This window comes from Vipera berus (genome assembly GCF_964194415.1).
Source record: "Vipera berus genome assembly, chromosome: 3".
NCBI lineage: Eukaryota > Metazoa > Chordata > Lepidosauria > Squamata > Viperidae > Vipera > Vipera berus.
In genome coordinates, this window is record NC_138204.1 from 19,555,221 (window position 1) to 19,577,518 (window position 22,298).

General features: G+C 39.9%; 1 protein-coding gene across 2 annotated transcripts in view; it reads left to right on the forward strand.

The window, feature by feature from the left end:
* Positions 1-22,298, forward strand: part of NFATC2 (nuclear factor of activated T cells 2) — a 156,647-nt gene that overhangs the window by 19,990 nt on the left and 114,359 nt on the right. For both annotated transcript variants that reach the window (XM_081323651.1, XM_081323652.1), the window contains exon 3: positions 394-562. In XM_081323651.1, the coding sequence (XP_081179777.1) occupies positions 394-562 (169 nt within the window). The remainder of the gene's footprint in view (positions 1-393; positions 563-22,298) is intronic.

Below are 22,298 nucleotides of genomic sequence, written 5' to 3' on the forward strand. Positions count from 1 at the left end.
GCTCTGCCATGCTCCTGGATCTCAATGCCAGTTAGCAAAACTTGTGAGTTCCTTCAGGGCCTTGTGAATAGCCAGGAAGGTTGGGGTCAATCTTTCTTTCATTATCATTGATTCTTCTTGAATTAATTGCCACTGGTTCTTATCCTAGTTAGTAACTGTTTGCAAATTATGAGGCAAAGAATCCACCCCACTGATGTGAGTTGGGCAAAAAAGCATTTTTAATTGTTCTCCATCTCTGGCCAATCAGTGGTTGATCCAGTCCTCTTGTATTTTGAAAAAGAAACATGATTTCCAGTTGTTTGGATCATTATTGTGCAGCCTGTCTTTGTTATGTGAGTATTGAGTTAAGCTTCTTTTCTTTCATAACTTAAACCCAAACTTTCTTTTCCCCAGCATTCCTGTTCAGTCTCTTCCACCTCTTGAGTGGCCTCTTTCCAGCCATTCGGGCTCCTATGAATTACAGATTGAGGTGCAACCCAAACCTCACCATCGTGCTCATTATGAGACAGAAGGGAGCCGAGGGGCAGTCAAAGCACCAACAGGGGGACATCCTGTGGTTCAGGTACGTTGTATTTTGTGTGGCATATTTTACAGTGCAGTGGGTATATGGATCCCAGAAAGGCAAGGGTGCTTCAATCCAGCATGGGCAAATTCTCCTTGCCAATCAGCTACTCCTTAAAGAAGCCATGCCTTTTCCTGGGCTTACAAAGTAGCTATTTAGAAGGCCAGATCCTGAAGCTAAAACTCAAATACTTTGGCCACCTAATGAGAAGGAAGGACTCACTGGAGAAGAGCCTAATGCTGGGAAAGATTGAGGGCAAGGGAAGAAGGGGACGACAGAGAATGAGGTGGCTGGATGGAGTCACTGAAGCAGTAGGCATGAGCTGAAATGGACTCCAGAAGATGGTAGAGGACAGGAAGGCCTGGAGGAACGTTGTCCATAGAGTCGCGATGGGTCGGACATGACTTCACAGCTAACAACAACAACAACAACAACAACATCCCTAGTCTAATGAAGAGAAGGACTAGGGGTGACATGATAGCAGTCTTCCAGCCCTTGAGGGACTGCCACAGATAAGAAGGGCTCAACTTAGTCTCCAAAGCACTTGACGGCAAGATAAGAAGTAATGGGTGGGAGATCCTTAAAGACAGATCCAACCTAGAACTAAGGAGAAATATGTGTACAAATAATCAGAGGAATAGGTTGCCTCCAGAAGTTGTGGGTGCTCTATCATTGGAGTTTGGAGACTGGACAGCCATTTGTCAGGAATGGTATAGGGAGCAGGGAAGTTGGACTAGAAGACCTCATTGCTATTTCCCAAGGTCATGTGATCACCTTTTGCAACCTTCTGCCAAGCAAAAAAAAAAAGCCTTGGTGGAGCAGTGGGCTAATGCCTCCTTAAGTAACACCAGCTGCCTGCAATTAGTGCAGGTTCGCATCCCACCAGGCTCAAGGTTGACTCAGCCTTCCATCCTTCCGAGGTAGGTAAAATGAGGACCCAGATTGTTGGGGGCAATTACGCTGACTTTGTAATAATGCCGCTTGGGGTGTGTGTGAAAGCCCTAATAAGCAGGCATATACATAGAATGAAGGCTACTGCTAAGCTTGTAAGCCGCCCTGAGTCTTCGGAGAAGGGCGGGATATAAATGGAATTAAAAAAAAAATCCCTTCCAACCCTATTATTCTATATTCTATTTTGTTTGAGTTAGGAGATAAGATGGAGGAACCCCTGCTTCTGTCTCCTTAACCTCTCCTTAAGTATATTTTTCTCAGTCTCTGGTCTTTCAGTAGGAGATATCAGATATAAGCCAAGCTTCTTCAAGTCTCACTTGACAAGTAAATCAAATGATGCCATGCCAGTTCTAGCACCCTTGATCATTTTGCATCAAAATTTGCTATTTTAGAACATCCAGGTTTCTTGATAATAAAACATAGCTCAATCACAGTGTTTTTCAAACTTGGCAACTTTAAGATGTGCAGACTTCAATTCCCATGGTGGCTGGGGAATTCTGGGAGCTGAAGTCCACACATGTATAGAAAGAAGTATAGAATAGAATAACACAGTTGGAAGGGATCTTACAGGTCATCTAGTCCAGCCCACTGCTTAAGCAGGAAACCCTATACCATTTCTGACAGATGGCCGTCCAGTCTCTTCTTGAAAGGTTACAGTGATGAAGCACCCACAACATCTGAAGTCAAACTGTTCCATTGGTTGATTGTTCTCACTGTCAGAAGATTTCTCCTTTTTTCTAGATTGAATCTCCTTGATTAGTTTCCACCCATTGTTCCTTGTCTGGCTTTCAAGTGCTTTGGAAAACAAGTTGACCCCCCTCCTGTCTCTGACAGCCCCTCAAATATTGGATCACTGTTATCATGTCACCCCGGTCTTTCTCTTCACTAGACTTGCCAGGCCCAGTTCCTGCAACCATTCTTCATATGTTTTAGCTTCCAGTCACCTAATCATCTTTGTTGCTCTTCTCTGCACTCTTTCTAGAGTCTCAACATCTTTTTTATAGTGTGGTGACCAAAACTGGATGCAGTATTCTAGCTGTGGTCTTACTAAGACCTTATAACAGGGGTGTCAAACTCGCAATGTCATGTGACGTGTCGCCATGTATCACAACTTTTTTGCCATTGCCAGCAATGGGGTGGGCGCGGTTTCACTATAATGCATCTGGCCCACGGGCCAGTAGTTTGACACTCTTGTCTTATAGAATGGTATGTGGTACCTCACATGATCTTGATTGAATCCCTCTGTTAATGCAACTTAGGATTGCATTGGCTTTTTTGGCTGCTGCCACACATTGCTGGATCATATGTAATTGGTTGTCTACTAGACTAAGACTGTTAAAGTTGGTGTATGTTTATCCTGTGTTTCTTTTTTTATATAAATAATTCAAGTAGCGAACATTCCTAATATTCCTTCCTCTTTCTATTTTCCCCACAACAATCCTGTGAGGTGGTTGGACTGAGAGACTGTCCCATCCAGCTAGCTTTCATACCTAAGGCAGGACGAAAACTCAGTCTCTCAGGTTTCTAGCCTGGTACCCTAACCACTAGGTCAGACTGGTTTCAGAGAAGGTCAATGTCAACGCTGCTAACATCGGATGTTTTTGCATTGACAACAGATAGAGATATAGCCATTTTCGCTTTTAGAGTTAGATGATGCTGAGGGGGGGAATGTGCATGAGAGTCCAGCTAGACATAATAACACTGAACCTAGCATGAGAACCAAGGTTGTTGAAATAAGAGATGATAAAGAATTGGAGGGCTGGAGAGCTGGAGGGGAAACCTGTGCTTCCAACTAATTGGGTAATGTGATTTATGACTGTTAATTGGAGGAGGGAATTGTGCTTTGAAACACAATTCAGGTTTTGGCTTTGATTATGTTAGTGCTATATGAATAAAGATTCTTTAAAGTAAACAATGCCTCGAAGTTCTTTGAAGAGTTCCATCTGTTGGAACCATGACAGTCAAGTTTGAAAAATACTGTTCTGTTAGTCTGGAAAAACAGAGAATTATTGTTTGAAAACAGAAGTTGGCAACTCACTCAAGGCTGTAGCTCCTTTTTTCTGCTGTCCTCTCATGCTAAAGAGATTGAATTGTATTTTTGCTTCTCTGGAAGCAAAAGACCCATACTTCTACTGGTAAATTGTTCTGTTCTGGCTGCTTATATAGCTTAAAAGCTCAGTTCCAAAAGATGCCATCTTATGCACAGATAAATAAGGCTTTTGTTTTCATGTAATAAGCACATTTTGTAATTGGGAGGGAAGACAAAAAGGGGACATTTCCTAGGGCTACAGAAAAGAACAGGCTGTAAATGTATCAGCTGAATCAATTTTTAATTGATAAGGCTAAAGAGATACCACCTAATATCCTAAGTTGGCCCTTAACATTTGAACCATTTTGAAATTTGGTAGAAAGCTTTGCAAAAAAACCCCCAATAATTTTGTTTCTAGTGGAATTGACTATGGAAGTAAAATTGGACAAATTTCCTTTTCTAGGATGGTTTGCACTGCAGTGTAAATATATAGTGTAAATATAAATCAAAATCATGTGAAGTATTAGTACCATTTTATAAAACCTTCGTAAGACCACAACTGGAGTAGTGCATCCAGTTTTGGTCACCCCATAACAAAAAAGATTTTGACACTTTTGAAAAACTGCAGACAAGAGCAACTAAGATGATTAAAGGCCTGGAGAGTAAAACATATGAAAAACGTTTGCAGGATTTGGGTATGGCTAGTCTAGAGAAAAGTAGGACTAGGTGTGACATGATAGCAGTGTTCAAATATTTGAGGGGCTGCACAAAGAAGAGGGGGTGTCAACTTATTTTCAAAAGCACCAGAAACAAGACAGGAAACAATGGGTGGTAACTAATCAAGGAGAGAATCAACCCAGAACTAAGGAGAAACTTCCTAACAGTGAGAACAATTAACCAGTGGAACAGCTTGCCTTCAGAAGTTGTGGGTGCTTCTTCACTGGAAGTTTATAAGAAGAGACTTGACAGCCACTTATCTGAAACGATATCGGGTCTTCTGCTTGAGCAGAGGGTTGGACTAGAAGACCTCCAAGGTCCCTTCCAGCTCTATTCTGATTAAATTTTTTGCTGGAGACATGTGGACTGAAGCACCTTCTTGCCTTTTGTACAACAGCTGCCATAAATCAAGCAGCCAGTTCGGTGTTTATTGGCCATACTGTTTCTTTCTCCTGTAATACCTTTGTTATGTGATGCCAATATAAGATCTCTTCATTGGCATGGTTAGAATTGTGATAAGGAAAAGAAGGAGGTCAATTGAAGCCTGCCACAGTTGGCGTTTGGTTCAGTGAGGTTTTTGATGGCATGTTGTAAACTTTATGCTGTTGTAAAGATACAGCGGCATAGGCTAATTGGGTTCATGAATTTGTAAGAGAAAGGTGAATGAGTTGGAGCAGATTTTGCTGATTTTTCTGCAAGTTAGACTAAAGCCACGGATACCACAGGACATTTTAAAAACAAGGATAGAAAGCTGCTTCCCTTCCCACTTATTAAATTTCTATCCATCTTTTCCACCAAAATGAACACAGGAGGCTTCTATCAATGATACAAAAGTCTCAACTTTGAAAACAGGCAAATAAATTTCCCATTAAATACAGTTCAATCAAAAACAAATAAACCATATGCACCAATTAAAACTTGTGTCAATAGACAAGTCGAAGTGTGTGCCCAGAAGTCTGTCTGGATAAACATGTCCCTAGAGAGGACTTAGACTTTAAGTCAAGTTTATTCTAAGTGGTAGTTGGAATTAAAATATGAGATCTCTGTACTGAATAATGTGTTATCACTGGGATCCAAAGCAGAAACATTAAATGTGTTGATTTCTCCAAGGCTTTTTTTTTCTTCAGTGATGAAGAAGCAAATGTACTTAATAGAGATGAAACTTTAGATCTCCTTTTGAGAAAAACTATTCCAGGGGAATTCTGGTTCTTTTGTCTTCCCTTCTCTGGTATATGTATCTGGTTAATACATACTAAAGTCTGTCTGTGATACTGTCATAAAATGGACGGGATAGAAGAGATCTTAGAGATCATCTAGTCTCACCTTCTGTCCAGTCCATGGATGCTTTACTGCAAGCAAGAATTACTTTTTTTTTGATGGAGGAGTATATATTCTGGTACTATAGGTAGTCCTCAACTTACAACAGTTCATTTAGCAACCATTCAAAGTTACAATGGCACTGAAAAAAGTGACTTATGTCTGTTTTTCCGCACTTATGACCATTGCAGCATCCTCATGGTCATCTGATCAAAATTCAGAGGCTTGGCAACTGACTCATATTTATGATGGTTGCAGTGTCCCAAGGTCATGTGATCACCTTTTGTGACCTTCTGACAAACAAAGTCAGGGGAAGCCTGATTCCCTTAACCATGTTACTAACTTAACAACTGCAGTGATTCTCTTAACAACTATGGCCAGAAAGGTCATAAAGTGGGGCAAATTTCACTTAACAAATGTTTTGCCTAGCAACAGAAATTTTAGGCTCAATTGTGGTCGTAAGTCGAGGACTACCTGTATAGTAAGAGCTGAAGCATCACTGATATTTTAGCTCAGCCTGATGCCAGTCCTAATCAAATAAGCTAAAAAAATGTTCAGAGAAGAAAAGATGGGTAGATTAGCTTTTTGTGGTCTACTAAGAAAGTTTTAATTGGAATTGCTGGTTTGACAAAATGATTATGAGTGTGGTGTGTGGGTCAGTATGCCTCAATGTGCCATTTAAGTATGTGGCTAAGTACACACTGTTTCGGTTTGAACCACAAACCAAACCAAACTAAAATGGGATGCAGAGAATAGTAGGATCCCAGTTGCTAACTTTGTGCAAATCAGGCCTGACTATTAAGCCACAATACAGTGCAGACTAGTGGCTGAGTTTCTGCAACATCTCAGTTCTAAAACTGGGTTAACTTGGTTTTAGGTTTTAATAACATGGTTTTAGAGGTTAGATTATTGTATGAACCCAGCCACAATCTCTACATTAAGCCTACACCATTCCAATTACTTCCTTAATTCTAAAGAAGAAAAAGGAAGAAGATTCTGAGAAATGGTAGGAAAGTCCTAAGTGTTCCACAGATAACACCTCTGACTAATATATTCCCTTATATATTCCCCAACTCATATACGCTTCATATATTCTTGCTTTGAATTTTTCCAAACAATGCATAAAATGGGCAAGGCTGAAATAATCTGGATTGGGAAATATCCAGTTCTTCACCCCTTCAAATCTGTTTGTGTGTTTAAAAAAGGGGAACATATGTTATGGCTTAACAACATGGATTTATACATAGTGTTTTGCCTTAAAAGTGTCCTGTTCTATGACATTGATTACCCAACTGTGAGTCTTTGAAGAAGGCAGCTCTTTGGGTCCTCCACAGAGCTTTCTTCTTGGTTTGTAGCTGATAGAAGGCAAAACCATTTGGCACTTTTCAAGGTCTCATATGGATAGATAATACAGGTAGTCCTCAATTTACAACTGTTCATTTAGTGACCATTTACAGTTAACAACACTGGAAAAAATGACTTATGACTGTTTTTCACACTTACGACTGATCAAAATTCAGAAGCTTGGCAACCGACTCACATTTACGACAGTAGCAGTGTCCCAGAGTCATGTGATCCCCTTTTGCAACCTTCTGACCAGCAAAGTCAATGGGTAAGACAGAAACACTTAACAGTTGTGTTACTAACTTAGCCACTGCAGCGGTTCACTTAATAATTGTGTCAAGAAAGGTCATAAAATGGGGCAAAACTCACTTAACAATTGTCTCGCTTAGCAACAGAAAGTTTGGGCTCATTTGTGGTAAGTTGAGAACTATCTGTACAGTTGAATTGTCCAATGTCTTCCTACCCAAGTATAAAGTGGATAACTTGCTCTCTGCATGGAATCCAGTGATACTGATTTGTGTAGGAGTCAGATTGTGACACATCTATAATAGCATTCTCAAAGTCCCTTTTAAACTGTAGTTTCCATGTTTCTCTGGAGGAAACTATGAGAATAGTGTTTATATAGTACAATCCAGTTGTCCTTCAGCTCTTGGACAAAAATGTACAGATGATATATCATGCCACCTTGGAAGGGTTCCAACTCTCTCCCTGGAGGAGGGAATTTCATTATTTTTATAGTGTATAACCAGTATAGTCAATGTAACTTTGGAAGAAAGTGCAATAGTTAAAGTTGTATATAAATCTGGCTTCCTGCATTGATATGCAAGAGCATTATTTCTCCTGTATTGTAGTAACTGTTACACAATTAAGCTAATGATTTTCTTGCTGTAAATCTAAATGAGTAGTATTTGGTCCATCTGACCAACTTTTACTGTATCTTGTAAAAAAAAGACCCAGCCATCTTCCATAGGAAATTCTTTCTTTTAATGTTTTCTCTGTACAGCCTTATTCATAGACGATCCTTTGTATGCTTTAAAAACAGGTGGGCTTTATTCACATCCATGATTACATCTGAAATATTTAATGCACTTATGGGTGATGATTTGAAACTTGTTTTGTCGAGCTCAGGCATATTTTTCATTGATTCTTTTAATTGCTACTTGAAATTACTTTATATGAATATAACTGGTCCTCCAGTTGTGCTGGCTTTCCAGGAAACAGTGGCTGGCATACTAAAACATGTGATAAGTTTGCTCTTGTTTACTTAAGTCTTTCAGGCATCTGAGGTCACCTATTACTATTGCCAGTATTCAGAGCTACAATACTGAAATTCAGAATTGTAATATCGTGAGATAACAATGCACAAAACTAGCTTGGCTTACATATCATGCTAAACTATGATTTCTTTAGTCATCATTTGCTAAATATGCAGTTAGCTAGTTTCATATATCATGCAAAGCCCTACACTTTCATGAGAGATGGGTGGCTATATAAGTATGATAAATATATTTTTAAAAGCATATGGTTTTCAGATTACTTGAGTGTGGTTGTTATACAACCACATTATGCAATAAATAAGCCCAGCTATCTTGATACATTTGCTTATTATCCCAAACTGTATTTTGCTTAGCCAAGCAGATTGTATAAACATTCACCATGACCTGAGGTTGTGGCAAGGTAGAGAATATTAGGCACAATATGAAATCATTATTTGTTTTGAATATCGCTTAGCCTTGGAATCACATATTGACTGACATCACACAGAGCACTACAGAGATGTAGAATTTTATTTGCAAAATCAAGGCAAAAGCAGGAAACCTGCTCATATTGTATTTTTGGTCCTGAGATTCTGCACTGGTCAAGTGACTGAGTGAAAATTTGGCAGCCGCAACTTCTGCTTTTTGTTTAACTGAGGAACCACTTTTTTAAAAAAGTTTATCAATCCTTTCTAATAATCCAAGACACTGTCATTGCTTCTAGAAATCTCCTAAACCTTTGCTACTTTTTCTGCAACACTTGAGCCGAGGTAGCCATACGCACAACTATTAGAAATGTAGGCTAGAACTCCAAATTAAGCAACCTGTTTGGTTCCTAGGTCCTAAACAAATAGAGAAGAATCTATTATTATTATTATTATTATTATTATTATTATTATTATTATTATTATTATTATTATTATTATTATTATTATTATTATTATTATTATTATTATTATAACTTATATACCGCCCTTCTGTAGGACTCAGGGCAGTTCACAAGGTTTTTTTTAAAAAAAATACAATTACAAAAATTAAAAACAATTAAAATGATTACATTAACCTTGAATACATAAAAATCCCAATTAGAATCCAATTAAAAGCACAATTAATACTCTCAGTCCAGGCCAGAAAGCTCAAAGAGCCAGGTCTTCAAGTCCCGGCGGAATGAGCGAAGGTCAGGGGCAGTCCTAAGCTCTACAGGCAGCTGGTTCCAAAGGGCAGGCGCACCTACAGAGAAGGCCCTCCCCCTGGGTATTGTCCGCCAGCAATCTTTTACCGGCGGTACCCTGAGAAGACCCTCCCTGTGGGAGCACACAGGACGAAGGGAGCTTGATGCCGGCAGCAGGTGCTCCCTCAGATATCCCGGACCCAAGCCATTTAGGGCTTTATAGGTCATTACCAGCACCTTGAATCTCACCCGGAGGGCAACCGGAAGCCAATGCAGCTCGCGGAGCAGAGGTGTTACGTGAGAGTATCGGGAAAACCCCATCACAACCCGCACGGCTGCATTCTGCACCAGCTGAAGCCTCCGGGTGGTCCTCAAGGGCAGCCCCATATAGAGAGCATTGCAGTACTCCAATCGGGAGGTTACGAGCGCATGAGTGACTGTGCGCAGGGCATCTTGGTCCAGGTAGGGCTGCAACTGGTGCACCAGGCGAACCTGGGCAAAGGCCCCCCTAGTCACGGCTCCTATATGGTCTTCAAAACTGAGCCGCGAATCCAGGAGGACGCCCAAGTTGCGAGCCCTATCTACGGGGGGCAACACCTCACCCCACATCATTAAAGATGGAATAGACTAGTTAGTCCAAGATGCTGGTATGCACAGCCACTCAGTCTTGGCAGGATTGAGACGAAGCCTGTTTCTTCCCATACAGACCTGGACCGCCTCCAGGCAACGGGACATCACGGCAAGGGCATCACTGGGTTGGTTCGGGGTGGAGAAAAAAAGTTGGGTATCATCAGCGTACTAATGATACCCCACCCCAAAACCACGAATGATCTCGCCCAGCGCCTTCATATAGATGTTGAACAGGAGGGGAGAGAGAACCGACCCCTGAGGAACTCCACAAACGAGAGGCCTCGGGGCAGACCTCTGCCCTCCCGTCAACACCGATTGCGAGCAGCCCAGGAGATAGGAGGAGAACCACTGCAAGACAGTGCCTCCCACTCCCAACCCCCTGAGACGCCGCAATAGGATACCATGATCGATGGTATCAAAAGCCGCTGAGAGATCTAATAGAACTAGGACAGAGGAGCAACCCCTGTCCCGAGCCCGCCAGAGATCATTCACCAGCACGACCAATGCCGTCTCCGTGCTGTACCCGGGCCTGAAACCCGATTGGTACAGATCCAGATAATCAGTTTCCTCCAGGAACAGAGGAAGTTGATGCGCCACCACACTCTCAACAACCTTTGCCAAAAAGCGAAGGTTGGAGACAGGATGATAGTTGTTTAAAATCGCTGGGTCCAGGGCAGGCTTCTTGAGAAGGGGCCTCACCACCGCCTCCTTTAAAGCGGCGGGGAAGACACCCTCACTCAAAGAGGCAGATATTACTGCCTGGAACCAGCTTCGTGTCTCCTCCCGAGCTGCATAAATCAGCCAAGAGGGACACGGGTCCAATAAACAGGTGGTGGAACTCAGCCTCCCCATAATCCTGTCCACATCATCAGGGGAAACAGGATCAAATTCAGTCCAGATTACATGCTCAAGACCGTCCGATTCCTCCACATCAGACTCTGCCCAGTTAGAGTCCAAACCGGCCCGGATCTGAGCGATTTTGTCCGTCAGATGATGACTGAACTCCTCGGCCCGCCCCTGCAAGGGCTCCTCCCTCACCTATTAATAAATTCTAGTTCAGCAATTTGATCTTCTGTGCTTTGAAGTACATGCCCCCATACTAACATTATTCAAGAAAGAGTTTGAAGATGGGTACAGCTGCTACAATGAGTGAAGAGTTGAAAAATAACTATTCATTTTTAAAAATCTCTCTCGTTCTCTCTGAAAAGAATGTTGTACTCCTCTGGATCTGATATCCCCCAAAGCTTTATGTTGTGGTTGTGCTAACTGATGCCACTTCCTCTTCATTGCATGTTGGTCTCAGGAGTTTGGCACTCTCCACTGAAGGATGTGCATTTATAAAGTGCTTCTAGAACACCAGAACAATTGTCTGTCTGTTAAAATGAAGAGCCTCTGGCAGGATGAGAGGCATTCAGCAAGGACATGGGCTTTTGTATGTTTAACGTCTTGTTCAAGAGCTGAGGCTAGCAATAACTGCCTCTGTTTGGGGGGCAAAGGCTGGTGTTGACATGAAAATTTGTTCCTTCGTGGTTGGCACAGATACTCAATTCAGAGAGGATGTGATAAATATATCCTTGCCTCTTGGTAAAGTTGAATTCAACCAACTGTGGTTAAAAAAAATGCAAGAAGACTTGAGTGGGGATTCAAACTGCTCCTTGCTGCTGATAATTGATGACAGATTGTTTGAGAAATGATTACTCCCTGCTGATTTGTTGCTGTTCAGTTGCTAAGTTGTGTTTGATTCTTTGCAACCCCATAGATCACAGTACGCCAGACCTCCTGTCCTCCACTGTCTCCCAGAGTTTGCCCAAATTTTTGTTCTTTGCATTAATGAACAAAATGCACTAACCATCTCATGATCTGCCGTCCCTTTCTCCTGTTGCCTTCAATTTTACCCAACATCAGAGTCTTTTCCAATGAGTCCTCTCTTCTCATTTGATGGCCACAGTACTTGAGTTTAAACTTCCATATCTGTCCTTTCCAAGGACAGTCAGGTTGCTTTCCTTTACGACTGAGTCCAAGGGACTCTCAAGAACACCACAATTTGAAAGCGTCAATTCTTCCGTGCTCAGCCCTCCTTATGGTCCAACCCTCACAGCCATACATTACTACTGAGAAAACAATATCTTTGACTCTACAGAACTTTGTCAACAAGGTGATGGCTCTGCTTTTTAACATGCTGTCTAGATTTCCCGTAGGGTCAGCTTTTTAATATGCTGTCTAGATTTCCCATAGCTTTCCTTCCAAGGAGCAAGTGTCTTATAATTTCATGGCTTCAGTTGCCATCTGCAGTGATCTTGGGACCCAAGAAAATAGAAATCTGTCACTGCTTCCATTTCTTGCCCTTCTGTTTGCCAGGAAGTGATGGGACCGGATGCTGTAATCTTAGGTTTTTTTAATGTTGAATTCCTTGCTGATAACTGCATTCAGCTTGTGTATGTGGTACTTGTTTTCCCTTCATTGAATAGATGATATTAGGCTTTGAGCAATCAAACCGAGATCTGGATTTAGGTTCAGAGAAAAGAAAGACCATAATCAATGTGTTGATTTGTGCTGTTCATGAACTTTTTTCAGGCGACAGCCCCATTCTCTGTGGATGTTTCTTCTCAAAAAATGAGTAGAATTGAATCAGTTGATAAGTTGCTCTAGGATTGTACCTAAGTGTAGGAAATAACCTGTATGTATAATTTGGGGAGTTTTTCGCACATTTATTACTCATGACAGCTAAAAATAGAACTTATTTATTCAGAGCTGAAGTTTAAAGAAACGAGAATTTATCACTTTTCTCTATCCTGCCCTGCTTGTCATTTTTCTTTGGGTATCAGACTAATTATATCTGAGAGTTGTTTTACATCTCCTGATAAAATGTGGTTTTACACTCTTAAACCCTTAACTATTCTTACCTTTATTGTAATAGAGACACTGTGGATAAAAGTCCAAAACTTCCACTGTTTAATGAGATTCTGTCTCATTAAAGAAATGTACATACTGTAATTGTACATAATTGTATCTAATAATGCACCAGCCAATGTTTTTAAGGAAGGAATACAGCTTTCAGTAATGGTGGTTTTTATTTTTGGAGCAAAATAGCCACAGAGGATGGGAAATGAAGAGAATGAAATGAAATGAAGTGGTAGCCACAATTACTTTTCTGCAATTTTGTAAAGACATTTCAAGTCTCCTTTTACTTAAATTATATCAAAACATTTCTCTAATACCCTTCTTCAAGGTAATTACCAGACGTCTATATCATGCGTTCACCCTGCAGATTTAGTGGAATTTTATCTTTTATAAAACTCAGGTGAGGGGGAATTTATATCGCCTTTTTACTTGTAACACTCTTGGCTTTCTTTGTTTACGTTTCTTTTCCATTAAAAAGCCACATAGCACAAAAGGTGAACAGGTGCACACTACCTTTTGACTGGAACTTCGGGGAACAGTTTGCATGGGGGCATTCCATGGTTTGCATGGAAGATTGCAACTTGCAGCAACAAAAATGGTACAACTATATGACTGTATAAAACCTTAATAACAGGGAGCTGTTTTAGCAGCAACACTTAAGGTGCTGGAAGAACAAAGAGGCTCAGCTCGGTTTTGCACTGCGTTGAAGCAAAGTAATTGCTCAGAAAAGGACATTCTTCAGTTGAGGTCCTGCTCAAAAATTGAAGATGCAAAGGTTTTCCTTTGAAAAAAGAGGAATCTTGAGGAAAGATCTTGGCAAATGACTTTAGAAAATAGATAGGTAATGTTACGGAGGTAGGCAGTACCTGGCACTGTTTTATCCTTCAGCCCTATAGAGGGAACTCCATGGAAAGGATTTGGCAGTCATCCATAATATCCAAAGGTCATGACATTGCCTGCTCCTATAATAAATTCAGAAGTGGTCCATTAGTTTGGGGTCCAAAGAGCCTAGGGTTTTACATTTCTGCTTGACTTGGCATTAGCCAGGAGATTTCTTTCAGAAGCAGTGAGAGGTGGTTCTGTGTTTCAGACAAAAATCCCTTTCCTCCAAGACTTGTCTGCAAAAATGCCCATTTATCTTTAAAGTCTTGATAGATGGCAACAGCTAGCTTGCCTTGCCTTGATCTCCACAAAAGTAAACAGAATTGGATCATGTTAGCAGTGGAGGGGAGGCTGTTTGGAACTCTAAGGATTACAAATCTGGAAACTGAAAAAAAAAGGAAGAAATCTTTGACAAATCAATGTCAAGGGAATTACCTGGGTATGTTCATGGAGTCCATTTTCAATGGGTGTTTCTTTTGCTTATTATTACAAATACATATCTTAAGCAAGGGTCAACACAGTAGACCATTGGGCAGTCTCACTAAATGGTTCCCATGTTGAGGATAACCATATATTTGAGGGCTAAAAAGCACTAGGATCCAGCCAGCAAGCCAGCCAGCATTTTATTTTTAAGGATATTTCTGGGATGTTGATGGAGCTCAAGGATATAAGTAAAGTTTAGGCTGGTGTTTTGCCTCTCAACTTGCTAGCTTCCCAATAACATTTTAATTGAAAGAATCCTTAAAAAAACACGGGGAATGGAGCTTGCCAGATGTCATAGAATATATTAGCAGGTGTGCTACCCCCTCCATATACATTCCTTGTCATAATTGTCCAGGATCTAAAATATGTTAATGACCTAGGATATAAATTTTCATTTTAATTACCCAGGATCTGAAATTGTGCTGGTACAGTAAAGGGACAGAATGCAGAGGAAAGTTTCTGGAAAAATTAAAGTGATGTTTATATACATGCCTACATGCAAAATATGCAGCTTTTCCCTTGAAAACCATCCTGTTCCCAAATTGCTTTTCTTTAACAGTTGCTGGGATAATGTATATGTGTCTGGTTGTGTGGATATCTACCTACCTACCTTTCATTCTATGTAGAAACACCCTTGGCCAACTGAAGCCATAGCACTTGAAAAATGCTAGCTTGACATGAAGCTAACATTTTTGCAGACTATTTTCATACAATTTGCATGGACCTCACCAGTCTGGTGCAGAGCAAAGTGTATTGATATATGTGTATTAAAAGAACAGGGGGAAGGAAGTGGTGAGAATTTTTTAAAAAGGCACGCTTTCTCTCTCTCTCTCTCTCTCTCTCTCTCTCTCTCTCTCTCTCTCTCTCTCTCTCTCTCTCTGTCTTTTTCTGTTGGTTTCTCTCCCTTTTTGAAAATTTTGTTTTTTTTTGCTTGGCACTAGTAACATCTTTTCTCAGAATTTGTCTTCTGAGTTTGGAAGTATGGTTAACACAATGTACAGAAGAACACTTATAAAACTTCACTTGCCCTTTTGACTTTTCTTCCCTTTAAGAAATCTGATTGTGGCTGATTGGTTTCAGGTCAGAATTGCTATCATATTAATGACTTTTTTTGTACTGGAGAAGATTCATGAAAGCCAAAGAGAGACTCTGTCTCTGTCACTTTAGATTCCACAATTGTCTATTTCACTTCCCCCTGTTCAAAAATCCAAATTCCTTAAAAAGACAGAATAAATTAAGAATGCAGAATGCATTATGTTAAAACATGTGTGTTTCTATGCACTGACAGCTGTGGCCCCTAATATAAGTTATATAATTACAGTGTTTTATGATCAGAAATTACAGTTTCTCTGATACATACATTACACTGTTTTATTGCAGAAAAGTATTCTCCCACGCTGGTTTATGTTTTATACATGGAAAATTAGGACAATCTAGCCATGTCACGTCTGGTGTCAAAATCACTATAGGGCAACAACAGATGAAGCGTTAGGGCTTGGCATGAAAAAAACAAATCCTTTCTCTATACAATAGTACATGCAAAAAACAGCAATAGGACACAACACCAAACATCACAATAGTTGAATAAAGTTTTTGCTGATAAATAGGTCAATGCCAAGTGGTACAAGAGTAGCTATAACCAAACTTGAAAATATTGTAATACTGTTTCCCCCTTTCCACAGCTCTCTCCCCCACAATAGTCTATGGCAGGCTGGCATCTAGTGAAGCAAGTCCAGAGATCAGGATGGCAATTCTGACACTTACTGCAGCATCAGGACCTATAACATTTGAATTGTCAAAATTGTTGACAAAATTAGAATTAGTCACCCTCACAACATTCAGTTTATCGCCCCCCCCAAAAGGTAATCTTTACATAGAAACACATAGACTTGAGTATATATAAAAAGTCAGGCTCTATAGAGCAATCACAATATGCTTTATTAATTAATTTTCTTTCAGAGAAAATGTTACTGTACTTAGGAATGTTCAGAAGTTATACATCAAGTAGTAAGGATGTGTTTAGAAGAACATGGCAACCAATTCCAACTTTTAATGTAATTTATACAATAAATTGTCAATGAGGCCTAACTTGTATCTATGGAGCTTCATTTTTGTTGAACCCTGTATATTACAGTAGTATTTGGGCAATTTTAGATTAAAACTTGAATTGACCCTAAAGGCATTGATGATGATGATGATGATGATATTATTATTATTATTATTATTATTATTATTATTATTATTATTATTATTATTATTATTATTATTATTATTAGCCACTGGTAGTTGTGACTTGAAATTCTTAGGCATTTTGGGGGTTTTTGCACCAGGGAGAAAAACTCAAGAATGTTCTTATCTTCTTGTGCACAGCAGGAAAAGGGAAGAGGTTGGAGGAAGTTAGTTTTTATTTGGTTTATACTTGCCTTTAATTAAGAGTAGGCAGCAGGGACTCTGTTTTCCTATTATTATTTTTTTAAAAAAGTTGACAAATGCATTTCTGAATCACCACACTGTTTCTGAAAAAGCTGACAGCAGACATACATGCTCTTTATTGGTTGCTAAAATTGCTTCCTGTAAGATTATAAAAGGTTTCATCAGGAATTAATTTAGAACCTATACAATCAAATCATTTTAGAAGTAGAAGTAGAAATAGATAACCTGTATTGTCATTTTTTTTACTGTGGGCACAATGGCACATATTAAAAATGAAACTTTGCCTGCCAGTGTCTGTGGGATTTTTAGTTGGATGCACGTGGACACTTTTGTTCCTTCCCCTATTTGAAAAAGAGACACTTTTAATTAAAAGGAAAACAACAACAACAAAGGGAAGCTGCCTCCCTTTAAATCAAATTGACAGATTCCATTTTTCTGTTCTGATTTCCAAGAATAAAGGTAGCAGTCCATCAGCATTCTCAATTGCAAAACTCTGGCAAAAGAAAGCAAAGGTAGTATCAAACATCAACACCTGCCTATCCCAGGTCCTTGGGAGGGACTTGACGGGTAGATAAAAATGCCGAATCCAGTGTAAACTTCTGGTTAACTCTGCAACAAACCAATAATAATAATAATAAATGGAAATGGAACATTTAGATTTTTATCGTCTTACGCTTCTTTGAGATAGGGCGAGCTGGTAAATGAAATTTAATCATGCATATATTCTAATAAGTCAATTTCTGCAATAAAAGTCTCCCTTGTTTTCAGAATTATTTATTTATCTGCCTGAGTAGCTAGCATTTCCTTGGGTCAGAGACCAAGTCTGGCACTGTTAATATTCCAGTAGTAGGCAAAAGAAAAGAGTCCATTTCTACAAAAAGAAAGAAATAAAACCCCAAAATAGAATATGGAAAGGTACACATCATGTCTGGCTAGTCTTTCCCTTTTTGGTAAATGTGACTCAAATGCATTGGTTTTTCTCCAGTCTACTCTATATATACACTTTTGGGGGAGGATTGTTTTGAATTGCTCACCTAATATGAGAGACAAGTTCCTCTTCAGCATCCCTATTTATCTTTCTTGTTTCTTTTCTTGTTTTTCCATTAATTTTTGATATGAATCCTTTATATTCCTAGAAGCAAAAAATAAAGGACAAAAACTTGGCCTTTAACAAAAATAGTTTTCCAAGGTTAATCTCATGTCTCAGTCTATTTTACAGCCTGCCTGTTTGTCAAATTTGTACTAATTGAATCTTAACCTGCATAACCCTTTCACATTAGCAAAGATTGAGTGGGTGCTGTCACCTATCTGATCCTGCTATCTAGAAAAGCAAGCAAAATCTTTTTATCTATTTGCTTTGCCCATGTTTGTAATTTGCAGAGAAGTATTTAAATTCACTATTTATTTCTGTGAACTTTACGTAAGGATAACATACAAACAAAGAGGAATACAAAAAATCAAAACAGCAATCATAATCTAAAGTATCTATGGAGATTCTCAGTCATCCAGGTCATGGTTGTCCCAAAGGAGCTTTTTCAGGAGGCAACTGGACTTTCTTGTTTTTCTTTGAAAATGTTTCACTTCTCATCTAAGAAGTGTGCGGAGCCATGACCTGGATGACTGAAAATCTCCATAGACATTTAGCTATTCACTTTGAGATGAACACCCTTCAAATGGTGAGGAAGTATGAATGGATTTCCAGAAAATATTGCAGACAACAGGAACCATTTTCACTTCAGTTTGAGATGCAGATAACACAGACTCATTCCCAATAGTCTGTGCCTGTCTTCAACAGTAAAGGGACCCAGGGCAGAAAACATCCTGCAGCCAAGAAGGCTCCACACACATTTGCACTAGTCAGCTGACCCTGAGGGCGCACAGGTAAAACTCCAAATGGCTTCCATGACTTGCTAAAAGAATGCAAGAAAACCAGCTGTCTGCAAGGAATGAAAATCCTTCCATTCCCCACCACCCAGTCAGAGCTGAAGAAGCTTCTTGGATGAGAAGTGAATCATCTTCAAAGAAAAACATGAAAGTCCAGTTGCCTCCTGAAAAGGCACCTTTGGGACATAATCTGAACTAATTTTACTATCCAGTTAAGTAGCATTCTTGAGAAAAGCCATTATCAAAGATAAGACTGTTGAAATATTGGAGGGCATTTTTTTTTCCTGTGAAGCAAAAACAAAGATGAAGTTCTAGATGTTTATAGACCAGGGGTAGGCAACCTGGGCTCTTATGCCGACTCAGGAATTCTGGGAGTTGAAGTCCACGAGTCATACAACAGCCCAGGTTGCCTACCCCTGTCTTTGACTTGCTGCTATAGTACTATAGCGGGAGGCAGGTAACCTTTGTAAGAAAACCATAGTTGGAATTTTCAATTTAGAGTAGTTTGTACCTAACACATTCCCAGTCAACTCATCCAGGTTAGAGCAAGTACACATGCCACTCAGTTTAGAAAACAATAGCAGAGCTTGATGTTTATGTACAGGTAGTCCTTGACTTACAATTGTTCATTTAGTGACTGTTCAAAGTTACAACGGTACTGAAAAAAGTGACGTATACGTATTTTTCACACGTATGACTGTTGCATGGTCACATGCTCAAAATTCTGATGCTTGGCAGTTGTTTCATATTTATGACTGTTGCACTGTCCTGGTGTCATGTAGTCAGCTTTTGTGACCTTTTGATAAGCAAAGTTAAGGGGGAAGCCAGATTCATTTAACAACCGTGCTACTTAACAACTTAACAACTGCAAAGATTCACTTAACAGCTGTGGCAAGAAAGGTTGTAAAATGGGGTAAAGCTCACTTAACAAATGTCTCAGTTAGCAACATAAATTTTGGGCTCAATTCTGATCATAAGTTGAGGACTACCTGTATGAAAAATCAGCATATATTAAAAAAAAAGTTGGCAAATGGGACAAAAGACAGATAATAGTAGGGAGTAGAAGAAAGCCAGATACAGAAGGAAGAGCACTTAATTACGTCTGTCTGTCTGTCTGTCTGTCTGTCTGTCTGTCTATCTATCTATCTATCTATCTATCTATCTATCTATCTATCTATCTATCTATGTATCTCCATTCATCCATCAACGCACTCATCTACCTACCTGTCTACCTACTTATCTCACTCAAAGGTTACAGAGGCTTTTTCAGAGCTGCTACAAATACAGACATATCTCATTCCATTGCACTTTGCAGATGCTACATTTTTTACAAGAACTTTCACCAAAAAAACCTTGCTGGAGTTTCAAATGATGATTAGTAACGTTTAGCAATAAAGTAAATACATTGATTTTAGACATCATGCTATTGCACATTGAATAGACTATTGTATAGTGTAAACATAATTTTTTATGTACTGGGAAGCCAAAGGTTTCCTGTGACTTGCATTATTGTAATATTCACCTTGTTGTGGTGGTCTAGAACTGAACCTGCAATATCTCTGAGGCATGCTTGTAAGTCTGTGAGTAATTGATTTTGAAAATCCCAAAGATGAAGATTACTTTCAAACAGACAGGAAAGATTTAAGAAGAGAGTGGACAACCATTTGTCTGAAATGGTATAGGGTTTCCTGCCTGAGCAGGGAGTTGGACTAGAAGACCTCAAAGGTGCCTTCCATCTCTATTATTGTTAATATCATTAATACTTGCCTAGGTTTTCAGGAATTTTTCAGCCATTTGTTGCAAAAATCCAGTCCTGATTTAAATGTTTGCCTCCTTCAAATTTTGTTTCAGCAAAAACAAACTCTTGCTATCTTGGCAAATGGCATCACTTGGCTGATCTCAAAAAAGCTACGGTAGATTGCACTTAGGTGGTACTTTGATGAAAGACTACAAGAACATTCCAAAGCTGTAACCTAGAATAAGAAGTCCAAAAGCCCTTGAAGAGAGCAGTGCCCAACCACAATAACAAAGTTGGAAGGGACCCTGGAGGTCTTCTAGTCCATCCACCCCCCTGCTCAAGTGGGAGCCCTTATACCATCCCAGACAAATGGATGCCCTTCTTCTTAAAAGCCTCCAGCGATGGAGCACCCACAACTTCTGAAGGCAAGCCATTCCACTGATTAATTGTTCTCATTGTCAGGAAATTTCTATTTGTTCCCAAGAAAAATATAAGGATACTTCTGTTTGTTAGCTAACAGTCAAGATCAATTCATGGTATTCTTCTAAAAACCTTGTAGCTTAGCAGGTTTTTGCCAGTAGGTCCTAGTCTACCCTTATTTTTATTTTTTATTTTGGGATTGCTTTAAAGCATCACCATTCAACCATGTACAACTGTCTTTAGGTAATCTTTAATGTTGTGTACTGCTTTGAGAATCAACTATGTCAGGGGTGTCAAACTCAATTTCATTGAGGGCCGCATCAGCATTGCGGTTGCCCTCAGGGGGCCGGGTGGGTGTGGCCTGGGTGGGTGTGGCCTACTGGGTGGGCGTGGCTAGAGTGCGTATGGCCTACTGGGTGGGCGTGGCCAGCTCTACATCGTTCTCATCAAGGGTGCCTATGGGGGCCTGGGCAGGACTGGGACAGATCTGAGGGTCTCTGGCAGGAGGAGGGTCTCTGGGCCAGGGCCAAGGCAGTGGGGGCCGTTCCCTCACTGTTTCCAGGATGGCTTCGCGGGCCACATGAAACCACTTCGCGGGCCGGATCTGGCCCCCGGGCCTTGTGTTTGACATGTCTGAACTATGTAATCTGAAAATAATGATTTTAGGGAATATCTATTACATCAAGATCTTGAAGTCATCATTTTGTTCTCTCCCTTGAGGAGGATCCAGAGCTGGCTGTTCCCTCAAATAGATGCTCCCAGGGATCCTCTTTGCACAAAGCATAGGAGGGTTTTTAGTAGGAACGACTTATGTATTTTTTTTAATCATTCAGAATTAAAAGACCATTTTACATGCTTTATAAAAGGCTTGGTCCAGGACAAGCCAAAGAGATTTCACGAATCATAAACTACAAACTCTTATGCTGGCTTAATGATGAAATCCACATTTTTATGGATGAGTCCAGTCTGTTAGCACTTGTATAGAACTGTATACCAAGTTAATGAAGTTATTTGCACAAATAAAGCTTGCAGACTCGTTCCCTTTTCTTTCTTAAATTCATACAAAGGATATGAAAGAATGTGTGTGTGGGGGGTGCTTTTGAATATTTGATGCTAGATTTGTGAAAGCAAAATGGGTTCAAAGACTGTGTGTCTTGTGGGTTCTTCTTCATTAAGCAGACTGTGGAACCCAGCCAGGCAATCTAGAAGTTGCATGTGGTCTTTTTCTGGGGAGGGGGGTAGGTAGTGATGGTGGTGGTGGATTAATCTAGGCAGAGATACCTCCTGCTGACTGTTAAAATAGAGAACAAAGAAAAAACAAAGTTTTTTTTTAAAAAAACCTATAGATGCTATTAGCTTAATGTTTCTGTTCTCTGATCTCCTGGCCCTGCTTGCTTTGTACAGTTTAATCAAGATTTTTTTTCCAAATATGTGGACCAAGTAATTGAAAACAAATTTACCGTGTCTTTAGACCATCAAGTTCCCTTTCAGCTAGATGGCTGGCTATGCGGTAGATTTGTCTGCTTTCAATTTTCAGTGATGTGAGAAATATAGAATGGCTTGATTTGTAATTGTGAGTG